This window comes from Chlorocebus sabaeus, chromosome 3 (genome assembly GCF_047675955.1).
Source record: "Chlorocebus sabaeus isolate Y175 chromosome 3, mChlSab1.0.hap1, whole genome shotgun sequence".
Taxonomy (NCBI): domain Eukaryota; kingdom Metazoa; phylum Chordata; class Mammalia; order Primates; family Cercopithecidae; genus Chlorocebus; species Chlorocebus sabaeus.
Genome location: NC_132906.1, coordinates 12,017,401 through 12,038,233, shown reverse-complemented (window position 1 = coordinate 12,038,233; position 20,833 = coordinate 12,017,401). Strand labels below are relative to the sequence as shown.

General features: G+C 41.5%; 1 protein-coding gene across 12 annotated transcripts in view; it reads left to right on the top strand.

Moving 5' to 3' along the window:
• Positions 1-20,833, top strand: part of STARD13 (StAR related lipid transfer domain containing 13) — a 550,191-nt gene that overhangs the window by 491,878 nt on the left and 37,480 nt on the right. For 7 of the 12 annotated variants that reach the window (XM_073013295.1, XM_073013287.1, XM_037986824.2 and 4 more), the window contains 2 exons: positions 10,673-10,816; positions 17,774-17,837. In XM_073013295.1, the coding sequence (XP_072869396.1) occupies positions 10,673-10,816; positions 17,774-17,837 (208 nt within the window). The remainder of the gene's footprint in view (positions 1-10,672; positions 10,817-17,773; positions 17,838-20,833) is intronic. The other 5 variants (XM_007960090.3, XM_007960089.3, XM_007960087.3 and 2 more) reach the window with 1 other exon arrangement.

Genomic DNA, 20,833 nt, shown 5'->3' with positions numbered 1-20,833 from the left:
GTATACAATTTTTTGTATATTGTCTTCGTATCCTGCAATCTTTCTAAAACTCATGAGTTCCAGTAGCTTTGTAGTAGCTTCCTGAAGATTTTATGTCTAAAATGTTAATGAAAAATTACATTTTAAATCAAGAATGAAAATTCTATTACATATTTTAAAATCAGGATTGCAAGGACAAATATTGTCTCTGATTATGCAGTTCTATTTACAGGATGATATAGGTGGCTTAGCGGGCCAAGCTTTGAATCTCAAACATGTGGGTGATGGATCCTTATCCACTCACTGCTGCATGTGATCTGAGATGCTTGACTACGTTATGGGCTTTTCATCAAAGTCTATGCTTTAACAACAGAAAATGTCTTTCAGACATATCATAGGGATGAGCAAGTACAATTAATGTGAAATCAGTTAGAGATATAAACTTCATAATAATAATACTAGTGTCATCTAGAAAAATCAGGAAGTCTTCTCTTGTAGAGCACATGACCTGTCATGATATAGCCTGTAGCAGGATTCATACTTACATACCCCCAAAGACATTACCACATCACCGTGGAATAGGGCTGCAATGCTAGACACCACAGAGCTCCTGATAAGGGCCCGGCTTGTGTAAAAATGGTTAGAGTGGCAGGAAGTTGTTATAACTGGGATAATTCCTATGGCAGCTATGTCTCCAAAAATATTATGAAGCAAGAAAAACATTTGGCTGGAGGTGTGCGAACTGAGATTCTCGGGGCGTAGGAGCTGTGGGTAGAACAGAGGCCAAAGGAGTAGTCATACCCGGGGTGGATCAAAGGAAGAAGCAGAGGAGGTAGACAGATGGAGGTGGCTTGGCTACAAACACGTGTGGAGTTTCTTTCCCTTCCTCTTGAGATCCACCAAGACACAGATTTCCAGCTTTGCAAATAGCAGAAAGCAGGCAGAAGGAAGATCTCCAGTCCCAGGGGCATGGCAGCGCTTTTAAAACTTAGAGATTGATGAGTGGTTAATTAGACCCTCAGCCACTCACATGGTAAGTCATGATGGATGCCAAGACAGCAGTAAGGGGTTGTGATTTTCTTTGTTTTCTTCCTTGTGCACCAAAGACACAGAGATGGAGCTGGTCTCTTGTTTTATTTTTAAAGCTTTTTGGGCTCTCCTTTCATGTACGTATTTGAAATGCTGAGCTAATGCAGATCATAAACCGAACCACAGCCGGAGGGCAGGCAGCTTCTGCCAGGTAGACAGATGAAGACGGGAGAGTCAAAGAGCTCCTGCAAGTGTTAGCCATGACAAGAATTTCACTCACCTTTGGTTTTCTGCAAGCATCTCTCCTGTGTAGACAGTGAATGCCCTGGGTCCCAATGTACTCTTGAAGAGTTTTTAAACAGTGTTACCTTTTTTGATTGGTTTGGAAATATATATTGTACTAAGGATGTGTCTGGCAGGGAGGACCAAGGCCTGGCTCTGAGGCTCTGAATATGTAAATGTGTAGCTTTTTCTTGCGCTCTCTATCTCTTTCTCTCTAGCTCTCATTTTAGGCCCCAGAAACTAGACAGGTTTGCTGTCTTTTGCAGAAGGTGTGACCTCCAGAATGACAGCCATGTCTCGCTGTCGCTCCAGCAAGGCTGCATAGTAGACGCTCCATAAATGTTTGTCCCTGCCAGTCAGGAAAGTGCAGTTTTTATTATTGTGACAACCACAATTGTAATTGTATTCTGATGTTTTTTGTTGAATTCTTAACTGAAAAACATTTTCTCCTGTGAGTCATGAGAAGCTACTTGCAAATCTAAGTACCTAGGTGAGCTCATTGAAACAGTAACTTTATCAGAATGTAGGGACAGTCAAGGTGTTAAAATAGTTTACAGAGTTTGTAACCTTTAGTACAAATTGCAGTAAACCAAAGGTCCTGAATGAACTATTTTAAAGGAGAAGTACTACGTTAAATTCACATTTTGGTTTGCAGTATTTGCTCAGGCAGCTGACATATAGCCTTGATGCTCAAGATGATCTCTGAATATCTTTTTGTTTGTTTGTTTATTTTTAGACAGAGTCTCACTCTGTCACCCAGGCTGGAGTGCAGTGGTGCAATCTCAGCTCACTGCAACCTCCACCTCACAGGCTCAAGCAATTCTACTGCCTCAGCCTCCCGACTATCTGGGATTACAGGCACCCACCACCACGCCCGGCTAAATTTTTTGTATTTTTATTAGAGATGGGGTTTCACCATGTTGGCCAGGCTGGTTTCGAACTTGTGACCTGAAGTGATTCGTCCGCCTCAGCCTCACAAAATGCTAGGATTACAGGCATGAGCCACCATGCCTGGCCATCTCTAAATTTAACGCATTTCATAATTTGTGTTTTTTAATAAATACTAATTAATTATAACACATGCAAAACAAGGGCATTCACCTTGTTTGCTAGAGCTAAGGAATTGGTTAGGATTATACAGTATACCTATCATTGCCCCCTTAGTATTTAAAAGGATAATGAATAATGATTTTCACACGGGACAGGGGTGGGGATTGGAAGGTAGTGTTGACAAAAATGGTATCTACAATTTATCTATACACACAAAGGCCGATACTTGATTTGAGTATGTTAAATAACATAAATAATATTAAAGTATGAATATTGATAATATATTTTAAATAGTTTTCCTTTTAGAATCCTTATCACAGATAATGTACAGTATTACATTTCAAATTATTATATCATATAATAAATAATAAGTGACAATTAACTGAGCCCTTGGGCAAGTCACTGGGAAAAGGATATGGGGGTTACATGATCACCACAGTCACTTCCACCTTTAAAATCTTGAGTCTATAAATAAATACAGATCCCAATAAATAGTTATTTTATTTATTTAAAAAGCTTACAAAGTGCTCATTACATACCAGGCACTGCATTTAAGCATATTACAAATATTTACTCATTAAATTCTCATGGTAGCACTATAAGATAGGCTCCTTTTTATTTTAAGTTCTTCAGCATTCTTGTCTATAAAGATGGGCTCTTAACATTATTCCCCCTTTACAGAGGAGGAAACTGAGAAACAGGGGGGTAAAATAATGTGCTCACTCACAGGAATTACCCAGACAAGAACGCGTGACATTTGGATGGGCTCGTTTGAACTTTTAGTTTTTTTTAAAAAACTAAATTAATGTGCAGAAAAGGCATCTCTTCCCCCTTCCCCACCCCACACCATGAACCCCACTGCAATCCTAGTGTTGCCAGTGGAGCCATTTCAGGTTCTTGTCTTTGTCACACGAAAGAATTTGAAAGCAAGACCAAAGTGAAAATGTAGCGGATTTATTTGCAGAGCAAAAGCAAGAACATACTCAAGGGAGGAACGGGGACATCCTGAAAACAAGGAGCCATGCCCAACATGGCCAGGGCTGACGTACTAGATGAATAGGCTTAATGAAGGCATGGAATATTCTATACTAAGGGAATGGGTTTTCCAGGAAATTGATGGGCAGTTTTCGGAATTGCAGTGCCACCCTTTCATTGACTAAATATGGTTAATCTGGAACCGCCATAGCATTAGGTATGTGATAGAAGTGGGATGCCCTTCCCCGTGGAAATTTTATGGTAATGGGGGTATAATGCAGCCAAGGGTTGGCAGTCGTTCATTTGCATAATTTGTGTTTTTAAATATATACTAATTAATTGTAGCATGTATATCTTGGATTTAACCCATTGTGGCCAGTTTCTTCTTTGTTACATTCTTATCTGTGCCTAAAGCAGGATGGCTGCTGTCTGCCTGTATTGGTACAGCCTGTTGTAACCATTCCTTTCCACTAGGAAGCGGGTTCTTGTACTAACCTGTCTGGCCCTATTTGTATTGCTTTTAGCTTCCTGCAAGTAATCATATCTGTTCCCTGGCTAACTACCTGCCTCACTAGTCTATAGAGTTTGGGGACACACTTGAGGTATAGTCAGGAACAGACATAATAGGTTCAAATATAGGGGATTTTGCTAGTATATATTACTTTGTATAAAAATGATTTTATATATTTTTTAATGGCCTCTTTTGTGACCTTTATCAACCAGGTACTCAGGATGACTTTTATATGCCTAAGCTTTCAGGAAGAATGTGCAAGAAGGTACAAAATCAGTGAGGAGATTGAGGGGAAGAGAGAGACTTTATATTCTTGTTATTCACTTGTCTATATATATTTTAGGTGTTTGTATTGCATTATTAAAAACATTAGCAATGTTTTAAAAAATGCCTTGCCTTGCCAGATGCTAATGGCTAACATTTAGTGAGTGTTCATTATGCATGAAGTTGTGTGCTAAGCTCTTTATGTTGATCTCACTTAATTTTCATAACAGCCTATGAATAACAGGTGTTGTTCAGAATTGAGGATGAGCAGAGTCCTCCTGGTTTGAGCAGTTGGGTGGTAGAGATGCCCTTCCCTGAGGTGGGGAACAGCCATGAAGGAGGAGCAAGTCAGGAGGGAAGACAGGGTGGGCTGAGGTATTGGGTAGATGAGGTGCCAATGTCCAGTGTGCAGTAGGGTGCCCTGTCCGGAACTGGGGAGGGAGACGTGAAGTCACCAGCATGTGAGGAGGAAGGCCCTGAGAGTGCATGAGGTCACTCGGGGACAGCTGGGCCAGTCAGGGGAGGACTAAGAGTGGATGCCAGGGGAATCCTCTCTACGGGCAGGCAGGGGAAGGGGAGGGAAAGAAACTCCCTCAGGGTCAGTGAGGGGTGGGCTCCTGAGCACCCAGTTCCCGCCAGACTGCTTTGCCCAGCCTTCAGTTCTTGACCCTCTCCAGAAATCTCTAGTCATGACCCTCACTTGAACCTGGACCAGTTCTCACTAGAAAAATTATCTGGATCCGATGCAATTGTTATAAACAGTTATAATAAAAAGCTAAGGACACCCCGCTCAATTTTCCAGTACAGGCACATGTGAATATAAAATTGGTCTGAAATTCCATAAACAAAAGAAGTCCAAGAAAACCTGGACTTTTTTTTTTTTTTTTAAGTTCTTTCCCCTGGGCCACTTTGGCCATCATTTTTTGTTGAATAGCCAAGAGAGCCTATGCTCTTCCTTGAAGTCCTGATGTTTAAAGCACATAGCTATTTACATTTATTTTCTTGCACAAGCTAAACGAAATTCACACAGTTCCATACAGATATCGTGTCCCTGGACAACACACATATACTTAATTTTCTTTGTATAGCTAGAACCCTCAGTGTTTAACTGCTTTTCTCCTGCACCTCAACTAATGTCCAGGGGCAGCTGTTTTGGAGTTTATGGGCTGGAACAGAGGCCAGTATTCCTGCTGCAGCCCGACCACTCGGCAGAACATCACAGGGAAAAGCTGAGCAGAGGTGTGGCCTTCCCTGGCTGCATGGTGGCACGGTGACACCACCTGCTGACTTCTGACTTCTGACTGTCCTCTTTCTTTTTCCTGCCCCCTGCCCCCACTGTGCCTGACATCCTCCCTGTGGATGGCCTGTGATTGTTGAACGGCCCTACCCTCATGGAGTTACATACCAGAATCATGTCTTTGGCATTGGTGTATCCACCTCTGCTCTCCAGAATCTGTGTTTTCCAAAAGTCCGCCAGTGTAGAGACCTTTCCCATGCCCTGCAGCTACAGCCCGAGGAGGAGGAGCTGCTCCCTGACTTGCCTTTGATCCCAGGGTTAGGAACACATCCTCAGTGACTTAGGTTCCTGAAAGTCTTGGAGGGCCCCACCCGTAACACTCCCCAACAGGCATGGCTAGGACACACATAGGAGCCTGGGTGAGAAGTTCAGGCTACTAGACTTTAATCAGAATTGTCTGTAAGAGATGAACTCAACATGCCCCTGATTGTTATTTCTCTCCAGCCTTTGGCAGGAATATTAGAAGTATCACAGGAAACTAGTCATTAAATCAGCACAAGAGACTTCATGACCAGTCTGAAGTCTGGCAGTTTAGATGTCAAATAGGAATCTAAACTACAAGGAAGGAGAGAGTCCTATTGTTTTCCTATACATCTGTAGGCAGAGGGCCGCTGGGTGTCTCCCCAGGCTTCTGTTTCAGCATGAGTTAAAGGTCCCTGTGGGTCTGGGCCTGGGCACCTCCCAGCCACCCTGCAGTACTCAGGGCGCATAGGCCACTTAACATCCCTCCCAGCACACAGTTGCCTGGCGTTTCTCTGGTCCCTCTTCCCGGTCCCTCCATTCCTGCACTCCTGGCCGTCCTCCCAGGCCCTGGGCATCCCTCTCTGGCTCTTTCTCCTGTGTGCTCAGGCAGTCCGTGCACAGCTCGATTTTCTGCTGACCACCGCCTTACTTCCATTATGGTCTGCTGACCATGCAAGGGACTTTGTACCAGTTTCCAAGTGCTCAATAGTGGGGACGGCATCTTAGTCAGTGTTGTATCGTGGGTGCTTTGTGTCACATGGCCTTGAACTGAGCAGGACTTCCAGAAACATTTGTTAAATTGAACTGGAACCTGGAAAAAAACAGCCTGTCAGTTCTCAAATTACTTTATTGCATCTTCATGTTAGAGAAGACTATGTGGTGATAAATTCTTCACCTTCTCCTCAAAATAACCTAAATCACCCTCCTTCTTAGCTAGACATTTTAAAAGGATGTCCGTGTCTTTCCTAATACTGCCCTCATGAACTGCTCAATCCAAAAAATGTTTCTAGGCTTTATCACTTACTCTTTCTTAAAGATTTGATTCAGCTACCCAATTACTGTCTCCTTTTTTCAAAGCTCATTCTGTTACAGGCCACCGGCTCTGAGGCTCCCCATGTAATATGGGAGTTCACACAGGGCCAGGCTAGGCTTTTATTTCAAGGCTTGTGCTTGAGCACAAGGGAGACAGCAGAGGCCCAAGGATCTTCCAGTTAGTTCCCCAAAAAGAGCTGGGAGGGATTTTTTTATTAGGCAGAGAATTGACATCGGAAGAGGTATGTGGGCTGGGCTGGGCAAAGCCCATGATGATGGGTAGGGGATGGGTAGGTCACGATCATGATGGTTATCTTGAGTGATGGGCCACCTTGAGGTCTGGCTGGAGGCAACAAGGCTGTACGTTAGTTGTTCAGCATTCCTTTCTGAGGTGGGACACTGCAACCTTGGTTCAGTGTTTGGTTTCCTAAGGCCAGTTCCTGGAATTCTTTAAGCAAAAGGCAGGGTAAGACTTTATAAGAGTGCAGAAGAATGGCCTTTTTTTTTTTTTTTTCTTTTGTACGACTAAAGCCTCAGGGTTAGCAGGTATGGTGTCAGCAAAGTAGTAGCATGGGTTTTGAGAAGAGAAGAAGAAAAAAATGAAAAAAATATGTGAAGGAGTAGCCTCTCACCACTCCCATTCTATCTCAATTCCAGGTTCCTAGGACACCATCTTCAGCTAGTTATTGTCAACTCCTACATCTCTGACTGTGCCTTCCCTGAACCTGGCTCCCTTCCTTGGCCCGTGCCTTAACCACTGGAATTCTCCAGAGTTCTGAATTTCCCCTGGATGATTGGCTTTAATTATTATGTATCTTCTGTGTGTGTCATCCATATGTGGATCATTCCCAAGTGGGTCTGAATGTGACAGGGCCCCTAAAATTTAACATAACCAAACATGAGCTCACGATCTCCCCCATATTCTAACTCCCTGTCGACTTCCCTATTTCCTTGTTTTCTGTGTTTAACGGCATGTTCAGGAAGGTCTGAAATCTGGGAGTCATCTTCTGTTTCTGCCTCTCTGCAGCTTCCACATCAACCAATGGCCGAGTCTCCGTCTTCATCCCACTCTCACTCGCTTTCTGCATCTCTCTGCCATCTCTCCCCTGGACTATTGGAACCGTCTTCTAATTGTTTCTCTTTAGCTCCTTCTCCATCCTGCTGCCAGTTACATTTCTAACATGCAAATCTATGTTACGTTCCTGTCTAAATCCTTCAGTAGCTCCTCATTGCACCGGATTGCTCCTAACATCTTCATTTGAATCCTTTGTGATCTAGCCCCTGTCTGCTTCTCCAGGCTTATCCCTCGATAATGGTTTGAATGTCTGTCCCCTCCAAATCTCACATTGGAATATAATTCCCAGTGTTGAAGTTGGGGCCTGGTGGGAGGTGTTGGCTCATGGAGGCAGATCCCTTATGAAAGATTTAGTGTCATCTTCCTGGTGTGGAATTCTCCCTCAGTTAGTTCACGTGAGATCTAGTTATTTAAAAGAGCCTGGAACCTTCCCTTTTCTATCTCTCCCCCCTGCTCTCACCGTGTGGTACGCACGCTCCCTCTTCACCTTCTGCTGTAAGATTCCTGAGACTTCACCAGAAGCAGAGGCCAACACTGTGCTGCTTGTACAACCTGCAGAACCATGACCCAAATTAAACTTCTTTTCTTTATAAATTAACCCAGTCTCAGGTATTCATTAATAGTAGTGAAAACAGACTATCACCCCTTTTCATGTATTTGCAATTCCTAGATTATAACCTGTTATTTTGTGCCTTTTCTTTTGCCTATAATTCTCCTTGCCTAGGCAGCAAATTTCTCTTAATCTATCATACGTATGCTCCAATATTACCTCCTCTGGGAGGTGTTGTCCCTATGCTCTCAGAAAGTGAGTAGCTTCTTCTCTTTTTAATCATGTGTCTATCCCACATGGGACCATGAGATTATCAAGGACAGAGACCATATCTTTTTAAATACTGTATTCCCAGCACCTAACCTATTCCTGGTACACGGCGCACAGTCGGATGAACGAATCTTGGCTTCTTCTCTCCTTGTTGACTTTCCCATTAGAACCTCAAGTTTCACTCTTAAAATGAGACTACGGACTATTTCCCATATGCTAACATACTAGCCCTTCTCAAGGATTCTGAAGACAACAGTAAAAATTAACAGGTTGTGGCAGCAGTATTATTGTCTTCCGGAAGGGTCAAAGTGCTGTGTCTAGGTTAACACATGAATCCAGTTTGCTCAAAACATGAAGAGGACAGGCTTCATCATGTGCTATGGGTTTTATCTTCCCATGGAGAAAATAGAGAGGGGATAGAAATAACCATTTATTGAACAGCCTGTTCTGGGTGCATGACATAAGCTCTCATTTCCCAGGCCCTCCTAAAATTTTTCTTAAGTAGACAGGAGCAGATAAATCACTGGGCAGAAAGAAGTTCTAGCTTGGCTGCTCACTAATAGTTGGCTGCCTTGAGCATATGGTCCCCTCAGAGACTTTATCTTCCTATCTGAAAATAAAAGCATCAGTCCAAGTGGTCCCTAGCGTTGTCCAGGATCTAATGTTTCCTTAGCAAACATTTACTGAATGCATTGGCTCTGAGCCAGGGCCTGTACCAGGCATTAAGAATGCAAATAAGATGCAACTCATATCCTGTCATACTCAGTGGTGGAGAATACTTCTGCTATTCTGACTATCCAAGGTCTATTGTAACTACTTAAAGTCAATCACTGATTGGACCTATATAAACAAAGCATGCTCAGTTCAAAAAGAAAAGCCTACCGAGCCTATCATGTATAAAACTTCCTTCTAGGATTTATGGGAATTAGAAGAAGAATAAATTATGGTCCTTGTTTCAATCAAGGCTCTAATCCAATGGAGGACGCACTATTCATGCTGCAAATACGTTCTATAATTGAAATTTTCATCCATGCAGGAACAGTTTTGCAAGCAACCAGTATTAGACCAACTCAGATTATCTGAGGGATTTTATATTACTTATGATTAAGTTAAAGGGAAGCAAATACTCGGGCTAACTATTTGTCCTAAATGCAGATTGGCTTCACTCAAACGAGAATTTTGCAGTGGTTTTGATAAAGTGTGATGAATGCTTTCACTGTGACATATTCTTTTACTTGAGGCAGCCAGATCTTAAAAAGGTGTTTATATCTGTCAGGGATATGTTTCATCCAATTTGTATTCTTACAGAATCTAGCCATTGTTTATTTTACCTGTGTAAGCTAAATCATAGGCCATGCTGGTAATATGTACCTAGTTTCAGACAACCATAGACTATTTTCCCCTTTGGCTTATGGCAGGATTCAGAAGGAAGATTTGGATGGTTGTTTGAAATCTACCTAAAATGTCTAAGATGTCTTCAATGATGATGACTTTGTGAGTAGGAATGGCAACTAATGAGCAAGTAGACCAAGAACAGAAGACATACAGATAATTTTACATCAGTAATTTCAAAGTCCAAAAAATGAAATTGTTTTAAATGAATAAAAAAGACTTCATTTTTTAAAATTGACTTTGTTTCTTAGAGAAGTTTTAGGTTCACAACAAAACTGAGCGGAAACTACAGAGTTTTCATATATAGCCTGTTCCCACACACGCACAGCCCCCCATCCACTCACTATCAACATGCCCCGCCAGACTGGTACATTTTCTAGGATTGATGAACCTACATGGACATATCATTATCACCCAAATTCTCCATAGTACACATTAGGGTTCACAGTTAGTGTTACATATTCTGTGCTTTTGACAAATGCATCCACTGTTGTAGTATCATAGCGAGTACCTGCATTGCCCTAAAATCCTCTGTGTCCCACCTTTCCACTCCTCCTCTCTCCAACCCCTGGCAACCCCTGAGCTTTTCGCTATCTCCATAGTTTTACCTCTTCTCGAATGCCATATAGTTGAAACTATAAAGGATGTAGCCTTCTCATGTTGGCTTCTTTCACTTAGTAATATGCACTTAAGTTTCTTCTATGTCTTTTCATGGCTTGACAGCTCACGTCTTTTTACTGATGAAGAACATTCTGTTGCCCGCACGGACCACAGTTTATCCATTCACCTGACATCTCGGTTGTTTTCAAGTTTTGAAAATTATGAAAAAGCTACTGTAAACACCTATGTGCAGGCTTTCATGTGGATGTAAGTTTTCCATTCATTTGAGTAAATGCCTAGAAGTGCAATTGCTTGAGTATGTGATAAAAGTGTGTTTGGCAGTAAGAAGCTGCCCACTGTCTTCCAAAGTGGCCACACCATTTTTCATTCCCACCAGCAATGAATGAGAGTTTCTGTTGCTCCACATTCCCACCAGCATTTAGTGTTGTCAGTGTTTTAGATTTTTACCTTAGATATGTGATAGTATCTCATGGTTGTTTTAACTTGCAATACCCTAATGACATGTGATGTTGAGCACCCTTTTAAAGGCTTGTTTGCCATATGTTCATCTCCTTTAGCGAGGTTTCTGTTCAGATGTTTTGCTCATTTTTTAATTGGGCTGTTTGTTTCCTTATTGTTGAGTTTTAAGGGTTCTTCATAATTTTAGCTAACAGTCCTTTATCAGAGATATCTTTTGCAAATATGCTTTCCCCATATATAGCTTGTCTTCTCTTTATCTTGAAAGTGTCTTTCTCTGACCAGAAGTATTGAATTTTAATGAAGTCTGGTTTATCAATTATTTCTTTCATGGACCATGCCTGTGGTGTTGAATCTAAAAGGTCATCACTTTATTCAAAGCCATCTAGATTTTCTCCTGTGTTATCTTTTTGGAGTTGTATAGGTTTGTGTTTACACTTAGGTCTATGATTCATTTTGAATTAGTTTTTGTGGCGGTATAAGGTCTGTGTCTAGACTAATTTTTTTTGTATGTGAATATCCACTTGTTGCAACACCATTTGTTGAAGGACTATCTTTTATCCATTGTATTGCCTTGGCTCCTTTATAAATGTAAGTTGACTCTATTTGTGTGAATCTGTTTTGGGTTCCTCATTCTGTTCCATTTATCTCTTTGTCTATTCTTTCACCAATATCACACTATCATGATTACTGTGGCATCACGGGAAGTCTTGAATTTGGATACTGTTAGTCCTCTAGTTTTGCTCCTTCATCATTATGTTGGTGATTCTGAGTCTTTTGCTCGTTTATATAAACTTTAGAATAATTTGCTGATATCCACTGTCTTGGTTTTTTGTTTATTTGTTTGTTTAAAACTGGACATTTTAAGTATGGTAATATGGTACCTCTTGAAATCAGATCTACTCTTCCCAGGGTTGTTATTATTGCTATCTGTTTAATGAATATCCTGAATTAATTCTCTAAAGTCTGTATCCCTTGTTGTATCCACTGAAGTATCTACTCAGTTAATTTAGTAATCAGCAAATGATTGGACAGAGATTTTCTTAGATACCTTCAACAAATCCGTCTCCCAGTCTTTGCTGAGGGGCTTTTTGTGCATGTTACAATCTGACTTCAATGCTCCAGCAGGGAACTGATAGCTCTGCTTTAGCCTTGATTTCCTGCTTGTGCAGATCATCAAGGTCAGCTAAAGGTGGAAGATTAGGACCAGATCAGGTCTTTCCTGGGTATACACACAGTTCTGCACATGTACTTGACCTTCTAGATTCCTAGGAATACATTGGAACTTTTCTGAGTCCCCTATGGACATCTCATTCTCCCAGCTATTCTTTTTAAACTTTTTGGTTAGCATCTTGTTTGGCTCAACTGTTATTATCATTTCAGGCAACTGCCATGTTCACTAGTTACTACAGACTGTCTTTGACAAACACCCTGGGTATAAGCTAGTTTTAGTGATGATTTGAGTCAGGTTAAATAAAGATAAGCCCTATGAATGGGTGTTTTCAGGGAATTCCCAGACAGCTCAGATAATGACAATTTTTTGGTAATGGAGTTTTGGGGAAGCTCAAACCCGTTCTTTCCTCTCCAGTGGCTGCAAGGCTACTAGTTTTCACAGCTACTCTGATGGTGATGCTGTTGATTTTCAAAGCTCCAGAACAGCTGGGGAAAAGGGCATAGGAATAGAGTGAGTTGGAATGTCACAAAGCTCACTGTCCTTACATATGTTTAACCATTTTTCTTAAATAGACACTTAGTGTTACTTAGTTTATTGAAAGCCCATTTCAATTTACAGCTTTCTTAAAAAGTTGATTTTGGCAATATTTGCCAGTACTCTTATTGATTTTATGAAGAAGCAGTAGTTTGGAGGTTTTTACTTAATCTTTTTCACTGATGTCACTCACTTGCATTTTTTATTCACCTTTATTTATATATAATTTATATTCCAAGAAATCACCAAAGTATACAATTTGATTAATTTTTTCAAATGTATAGTTATGTAACTATCACCACAATCATGACATAAAACTTTTTTTTTTTCAGCTACAGGGTCCTACTGTGTCACTCAGGCTGAGTACAGTGGCACGGTCTCAGCTCACTGCAGCCTTGATCTCCTAGGCTCAAGCGATTCTCTTACTCAGCCTCCCATGTAGCTAGGACTACAGGCACGTGCCACACCACACCCAGCTATTTTTTTTTTTTTTTTTTTTTTTGAGATAGAGTTTCGCTCTGTCGCCCAGGGTGGAGTGCAATGGCACGATCTCAGCTCACTGCAACCTCCACCTCCCAGGTTCAAGCAATTCTTCTGCCTCAGCCTCTTGAGTAGCTGGGATTACAGTCATGTGCCACCACACCTGACTGATTTTGTATTTTTAGTAGAGATGGGATTTCACCATGTTGGTCAGGGTAGTCTCGAACTCCTGACCTCAGGTGATCTGCCCGCCTCGGCCCCCCAAAGTGCTGGGATTACAGGTGTGAGCCATCGCGCCTGGCTTAATTTTTATATATTTTTTTTGTAGGGACAGGGCCTCTCTATGTTGCCCAGGCTGGTCTCGAACTCCTGGGCTCAAGCAATCTGCCCACCTTGGCCTCCCAAAGTTCTGGGATGACAGGCATGAGCCACCATGCCCAGCCATGACACAACATTTTTGTGACCTCAAAAAGTCCCCCAGTGCTGGCAGTGGCAACCACTCGTCTGTTTTCTGTCACAGTTTTGTCTTGCCTGAAATTTTTTTGATGAGTGGAATCCCGTAGTGTGTGCTCTTTGTGTCCGTGTTCTTTTACTTAGCATAATGACTCTGAGATTCATGCGTAGTGTTGTGTATCAATAGTTAGTGCTTGAATTGTTGAGTATTCCATTGTATGGATATACCACAATTTTTATATACATTTACCAGCTGGTGGACATTTGGGCCATTTCTACTTTGTGGCTATCTTATGATTAAAGCTGCTATGAACATTCAAATGCAAGCCTTTTTACAGCTCTCTCTCTCTCTCTCTCTCTCTCTCTATATATATATATATATATATATATATATGGTATAAATCTTTTTGTGGACATGTGATTTCTTTTATCTTGTATAAGTAGCTAAGAGTGGAATTGCTAGATCAAGTACTAAAAATATACCTAATTTTATAAGAGACTGCCAAACTGTTTTCCAAAGAGACTGTACCCTTTGGAAGTTTCAGTAGTTCTGAATCCTTGCTAATACTTAATGTTGTCAGCGTTTTTACTTTAGGCATTCTGTTGTGTAGTGGTGTCTCGTTATGATTTTAATTTGCATTTCTTTCATGACTAATGATATTGAACATCTTTTCATGTGCATATTTGTCACTTGTATGTCTTCTTTTAGAAGTATCTGTTCGAATATTCTGCCCTTTTGAAAAATCAGGTTGTTTGACTTGTTACTGAGTTTCAGAGTTCTTTAGGTGTTCTGTATATGATTCCTTTATGAAATACATGTTTTGCAACTACTTTCTCCAAGTAGAGAAGGAATTTGAAAGATACAGGCAAACATCTGAGTTTAGGGGCAATAAAAGGACCCAGAACTACAAAGTCAAATCTACTTGGAGTCTTCAGCTTTAGAAAATAATAAATAAACTTCCTGCATGTGTTAGAAAGTATAAAGCATATTCGAGTCTGTGGCATATAGAAGATGATTCCTTTGATGTCTTTTGTGTATGTCATAGATCAAAAGCTTTTCCACAGAAAAGCAGAATGGAGTGTTTTGTTTGTGCTTCCAAACCATAATGGAAGAACAAGTTCACTAGATAAGTTCATTTTGTAAGTAACAGGCAATCCTTCCCTAAACAAACCCGTTACAGAGCCGCCAAATGTGCAATATCAACCTTTTTTTTTTTTCACTTCACACCCGCTCTTAGGTAGACATGATAACACATGTGGAATGGACCAAAGAGACAGGCTGAGAACCTGCCAAAGATGGTCTCAGACGAGATGATCAGCTTCTAACTCAGCATTGCCTGGTATATCTGACACTAATGAATGTGTAGTCAAAGAGTACATAGGAGATGGTTGAAAATGAGGAGAGTCATTAAACATATTTCAGCCAGTGAGCGACGTGAGAAAAAGTTGAGAAATAGAACTGGCTTCAATGTAAAGCTTTAGAAGTGGTAGTGAAACTAGGTAGGAGGCTGATGCCTGACTCTCAGTAAACAACGAAAAGAGACTGAATTAGGGCCAAAGGAGAGGCAAGACTTCAAAGACATCATAGAGGTGTAGTTGACAGGATTTGGTGACCAATGAATATAGATTATGAAGGAGTAGAGCCTCAAGATGACATTATTTTCTAGTTTGGGTGGCCCATTGGTGATGCTCTTAGTCAAGACAAGACGGTAAGTAGGAGAAACAGGTTTTGAAAAGAATGCAAAATGTGACTCTGGGCCTCAGATGAGATGCCTGGGCTGGAGACAGAAGACTGGGATCATTTGAGTCTAATTTATGTTAAGATTCTTCAGTAAGGCCATGGAGAGTAAAAAAGGATGGACCTCAGTCTGAATTCTAACAAAAACAATTAATAGGTAAGGGGCAAGTACTGGTTGGTGGCAGGAAGGAGTTAGTGTCCAGAGAGATGACATAATTCATAATCTTGAATGTCAAGGATGAAAAGAATTTCAAGGAATGATGGGTACTAATTAGTGACGATTGCTATTAATAGGTCTTTGCTAGAAAGAAGCCATTGAATTTCGTGGTTAGCAATTCATTGGTCAAAACTGGAAACAAGCCTGGCATGGTGGCTCACGCCTGTAATCCCAGCACTTTGGGAGGCCGAGGCAGGTGGATCACGAGGTCAGGAGATCTAGACCATTCTGGCCAACATGGTGAAACCCAATCTCTATTAAATATACAAAAATTAGCTGGTGTGGTGGTATGCACCTGTAGTCCCAGCTACTCAGGAGGCTGAGGCAGGAGAATTGCTTGAGCCTGGGAGGCAGAGGTTGCAGTGAGCTGAGATCACACCACTGCACTCCAGCCTGGTCAACAGAGTGAGACTCCGTCTCAAAAAAGAAAAACAAAAAACAAAGAAACAACTGGAACAGCCCAAATGTCCATCAACAAGAGAATAGGTAACCCAATTGTGTATGTTCATACCATGGAATACTACTCAGCAACTAAGCTGAATGGTTTATGCAAAACGTGAGTCAATCTCACAAACATTGTGTTGAATGAAAAAACAGCCACTCAAAAAATACATGCTATATTATTCTACTTATACAATAACCAAGAAGAAGCAAAACTGATCTATGGATAATAGAAGTCAGAAAGAGGGGCTGGGCACAGGGGCTCATGCCTATAATCCCAAGTGCTTTGGGAGATTGAGGCAGGAGGATCACTTGAGGCCAGGAGTTTGAGACCAGCCTAGGCAACATAGCATGACCCTGTCTCTACAAAAACATATATATATATATAAATTAGAAGGGCATGGTAGCAGGCACCTGTAGTCCTAGCTACTCAGGAAGCTCAGGCAGGAGTTTCCCTTGAGCCCAGGAGTTTGAGGCTGCAGTGAGCTATGATCATGCCAGTGCACTCCAACCTGGGCAACAGAGTGAGATCCTACTCTAAAAAAGAAAGAAGTAGAGAGACAGAAAGAAAGTGTAAAAAAGATAAGGAAGGGGAGGCAGAAAAGAAAGGAAGAAAAAGAAAAAGAAAGAGAAAGGAAGGAAGGAAGGAGAGAAAGAGAAAAAAAAGGAAGGAAGGGAAGGAAGAAAGGAAGGAAAGAAGAAAAAGATTATTAAAAGAATATATATCTAATTGCCTATATTTTCTCACTGGCAATGGTGGCTATGTCATCTGTTGAGATACTGAGTCTTTTTGGTGATCTGAGATTGGGAACGACCAGAGGAGAAAAAAATGAAAGAAATGCTGGGTAACATCTTCTAGAGTCCAGCTGAGGGTGAAAATCAAAATGTATTTATTAGCACAGGCTTCCATGATGGAACACCTTGACCGCGTGGCTTAAACAACAGAAATGTATTTTCTCATGGTTCTGGAGGCTGAAAAGTTCAAGATCAAGGTACTGGCAGGGTTTGGCTCCTGGTAAGGGTCCTGTGACCTGTAGATGTCTGCCTTCTCACTGTGTCCTCACATGCACAGAGAGAGAGGGAGCTCTCTGGTATCTCTTCTTATAAGGACACTAATCCTCTGGGATCAGAGCTCCTCCCTGGTGACCTCCTATACCCTTAATCACTTCTTTACCCCAAATCAATCACGTTGGGGATTCACATATGTGAATGGAGGGCTTCAACATATATGTTTTGGAGCGGCATAGTTAGCCTATGGCATGTGTATGTGAGATATTTTCCACCTATACCCAACCACCTGAGATCAGGAGAGAAGACACATGGTTGGGTTGATCCATATTTGGAGGTTAACAGGATAGACTTGATGCAAGGTCAAGGTGGCAAACGATTTGAGGGGATAGTGAAAGTATGGCTAAAATGATTGGCCATGGATTCCAGTAACAGTGGAAAGAGAAGCCAGAAAAGGGCTGGGTTTAGATTAGGGAAAAGGCAGGGATTGGTAGGCTTGGTGGTAGAGTCCTCGCAGGTCAGGAGGCTGGAGCACACATGGGAACTATTTTAGAGCATGTCTTCTGTGGGTGCAGTACTGTCGTGGAACATAATTGGTTGTTCCTGCAATTTCAACTTTACTGGAAATAAAGGAGGCTTATCAAACTGGAGAGATTTAAATTCATTAGTGAAAGTAATCATCACATTTTTCTTTCATTTTAGAAGACTAAATACGTTGAACAAGTGTGCCTCAATGAAACTTGATGTGAACTTCCAAAGGAAAAAGGTAGGTGCCCACACCTTAATGTGGCTATGCCAGTGAATACCAGGAGTTTGAGACCAATCTGAGCAACATAGTGAGACCCCTGTGTCTACAAAAAAAAGATAATAATAAATTAGCTGGGCACAGTGGCTTGTGCCTGTAGTCCCAGCTATCGAGAGGCTGAGTTGGGGGCATTGCTTGAACCCAGAAGGTTGAGGCTGCAGTGAGCCATGATCATGCCACTGCACTTCAGCCTGGGTGACAGAGTGAGACCGTGTCTCCAAAAACTAAAAAGCAACAGGAACCTAAGCAAAATTTTGAAATGCCTGACCATCCATGTGTATTCTCCATATCCCATTTCATCATAACCACCTAAATAAGTCTATTATAAACTAAGGCTGAAATCTATTTGTTTTACCGTTTCATTTTGCTTTCTTTTTTTTATTAGAGGGTTTGCGTAAAGATGTAAAATATCCCAATGCTTTTTGGTGATCTTTCAGAAATGTCCGTTGTAAATGTCAACCCCTTATTAGACTCAAATGCTTCACAGCAATGAGTAGATTAAAAGTTCAGAAAGGATCTAGGGGTCCATGGCCACTGACTTCTGGCTCATTTTTTCCAGTCGTGTTTTATTTCATGCACGTGTCAAGATGCCTCCACTGTCAGGCAGATTCAGCTGGTAATGTATGAGGGGGCCTGGGGACAGTGTGACAAGATCCTGAGCCCTGGCTCATCTTTCATGGTTCTCCCCACCGTGCACTTTTCTCTAGCCACAAAGAATTCGGTTCAGTTCGAAAAGTCACTAAGCTTCCTCCCCGTCACAAGACTTGCCATGTGCTGCTTCCTCTTTATGGATAAGACTAGAGATTTGAGTCTTGAAATAAAGCTGTACTTTATTGAATATGTACTGTTTTCTAGGAGCTAGATTATGTACTTACCACACATTATCTCATTTGATCCATCGAGATGGGGCTTCTCTGTTTTCTACATTAGGAAGGTAAATCTTGAACAGGCTGGGTCATTGCCCACGGTCTTGCAGCTAGCGGCGGAGCAGGGTTTCTACCTTGGGGATGTCTGACTCCAAAACCAAGGCTCCTAGCCACCGTGCTGTACAGCCTCTCTTTTTCACTGAATTGATTCTTTTCAGGAAATTCAGAATTAGGATCCTTCACTACTTCTTTCATTTAACATCTCCTCTCTGTAGCAACTCAAGCCTCCGTATATTTTGAAGGATCAGAGAAAACATCTTTGAATTAAAAGAAAGTGTTCTTGGCCAGTCGTGGTGGCTCACACCTGTAATCCCAGCACTTTGGGAGGCCAAGGCGGGTGGATCATCTGAGGTCAGGAGTTCGAGACCAGCCTGACCAACATGGTGAAACACCGTCTCTACTAAAAATACAAAATTAGCTGGGTGTGGTGGCACGTGCTTGTAGTCCCTGCTACTTGGGAGGCTGAGGCAGGAGAATCACTGGAACCTGCAAAGCAGAGGTTGCAGTGAGCTGAGATCATGCCACTGCACTCCAGCCTGGGCAACAGACAGAGACTCCGCCTCAAAAAAAAAAAAAAGAAAGAGAGAAAGAAAGAAGTTTTTATCCTGCTCTACCCAGAGAAATCATTAAAGCCAAAGGATTTTAAGTTACTCCTTAGTAACCTAATCTTTAAAAATAACTTTAATCTGAATTTGTGCTCTAAAATAACACACACACAAAAAAATCAAATGAATTTTAGTGGACCTCACCTTAAAAACAATTTGGGATTTGAGCTGGGAACCAAAGATTTAAGCTAAGGAGGTAAAACAGTGAAAAACAATATCCAGAGAAATATTAAAATATGAGCAGTTTGTCCAGGCCAAAGACAAATTAAAAATGTGGGAATAAACCTCCCAACAGCTGTCTGACTGAATAGACCCCTTGAGAAGCATACATACTATTTGAAGCATGAGGGTCAGATGTTGTTTGGATTGGAACACATGGTTCCTATTAAACTGAACACAGCCATGCCTGTGTGTCTAAAGTGTGGGTCCTCAAATGGCTGGTCTATACAGCTGCCTATACCGACCATTACCTGCACTGCATCACAAAAGAAAATGCCAAAAACTAATGACATGAGTTGTTTTCCACACAGTGCAGTGATTGGATTTTTACCCTGTCACCAGCTTTTCAAAACCCACAGGCGAGATGGGATTGAATAACATTTGTTTGGCTCTTTGTGCGTTACCTTCACAAAAGCTCCTCTGTAAATTGGTCACTTTGGTATTCTGACCTTAATGTCGTCTTTATATTGGATCTAGTGGCACACACCCTTAAAGCCCCTGCTTAGCTATAGGCCTCAGAATGCAAGCACTTGAATAAAATATTGCTTTTCACATTGTAAATTAGAGAGTCATGGCCTGAATTTTCAAATAAATAATGCTGACATGTGGTCTCCACCTACTTATGAATGTCAGTAATGACCAGAATCCGGGGCCAGATTGAAGCAACCACTCAGGAGATGCTGTATTGTGACACCCGTTTCTGTGATCTTCCTCTTACACAAGCCATAGGCTTTTTTAATCCTTTATGTTACTGTGAAAAAGAAAAAAAAATGAATAGGAGCTAAGACTAGGCCAGATGATCACAAATAGAAAAGGAAACTTGAGAATCGAGCACCCCGCGAAAAGCTTCAGCCAACTTCAGAATTTGTTTATTTGGAAGAAAAATAAGACAGCAGCATTTCCTCTAGGTATGTCCCCATGTTAAGCCATCCAAGAAATAGAAATAGAATCCCCACCTCCAATCTGCAGAGTCCCAGACTTATTTAATTCTGCAGAAAGTCATCCCCAAGTAGCTAAACTGTCTGGAGTCACAGTCATTCTCCCTTGCAGCTTCCAGACCTATGAAAGGGTTGCAGGTGCTGGCTTAGCAGTTTGTGGGGTTAGCAAAAGCTGACACGGGGCTTCCTCCCCGCCAGGCACTATTCCTTGTCCTTAAGTCTGTGTCACAGATGCAGAAACTGAAGGGCTGGGCGCTTGCCCAAAGCCA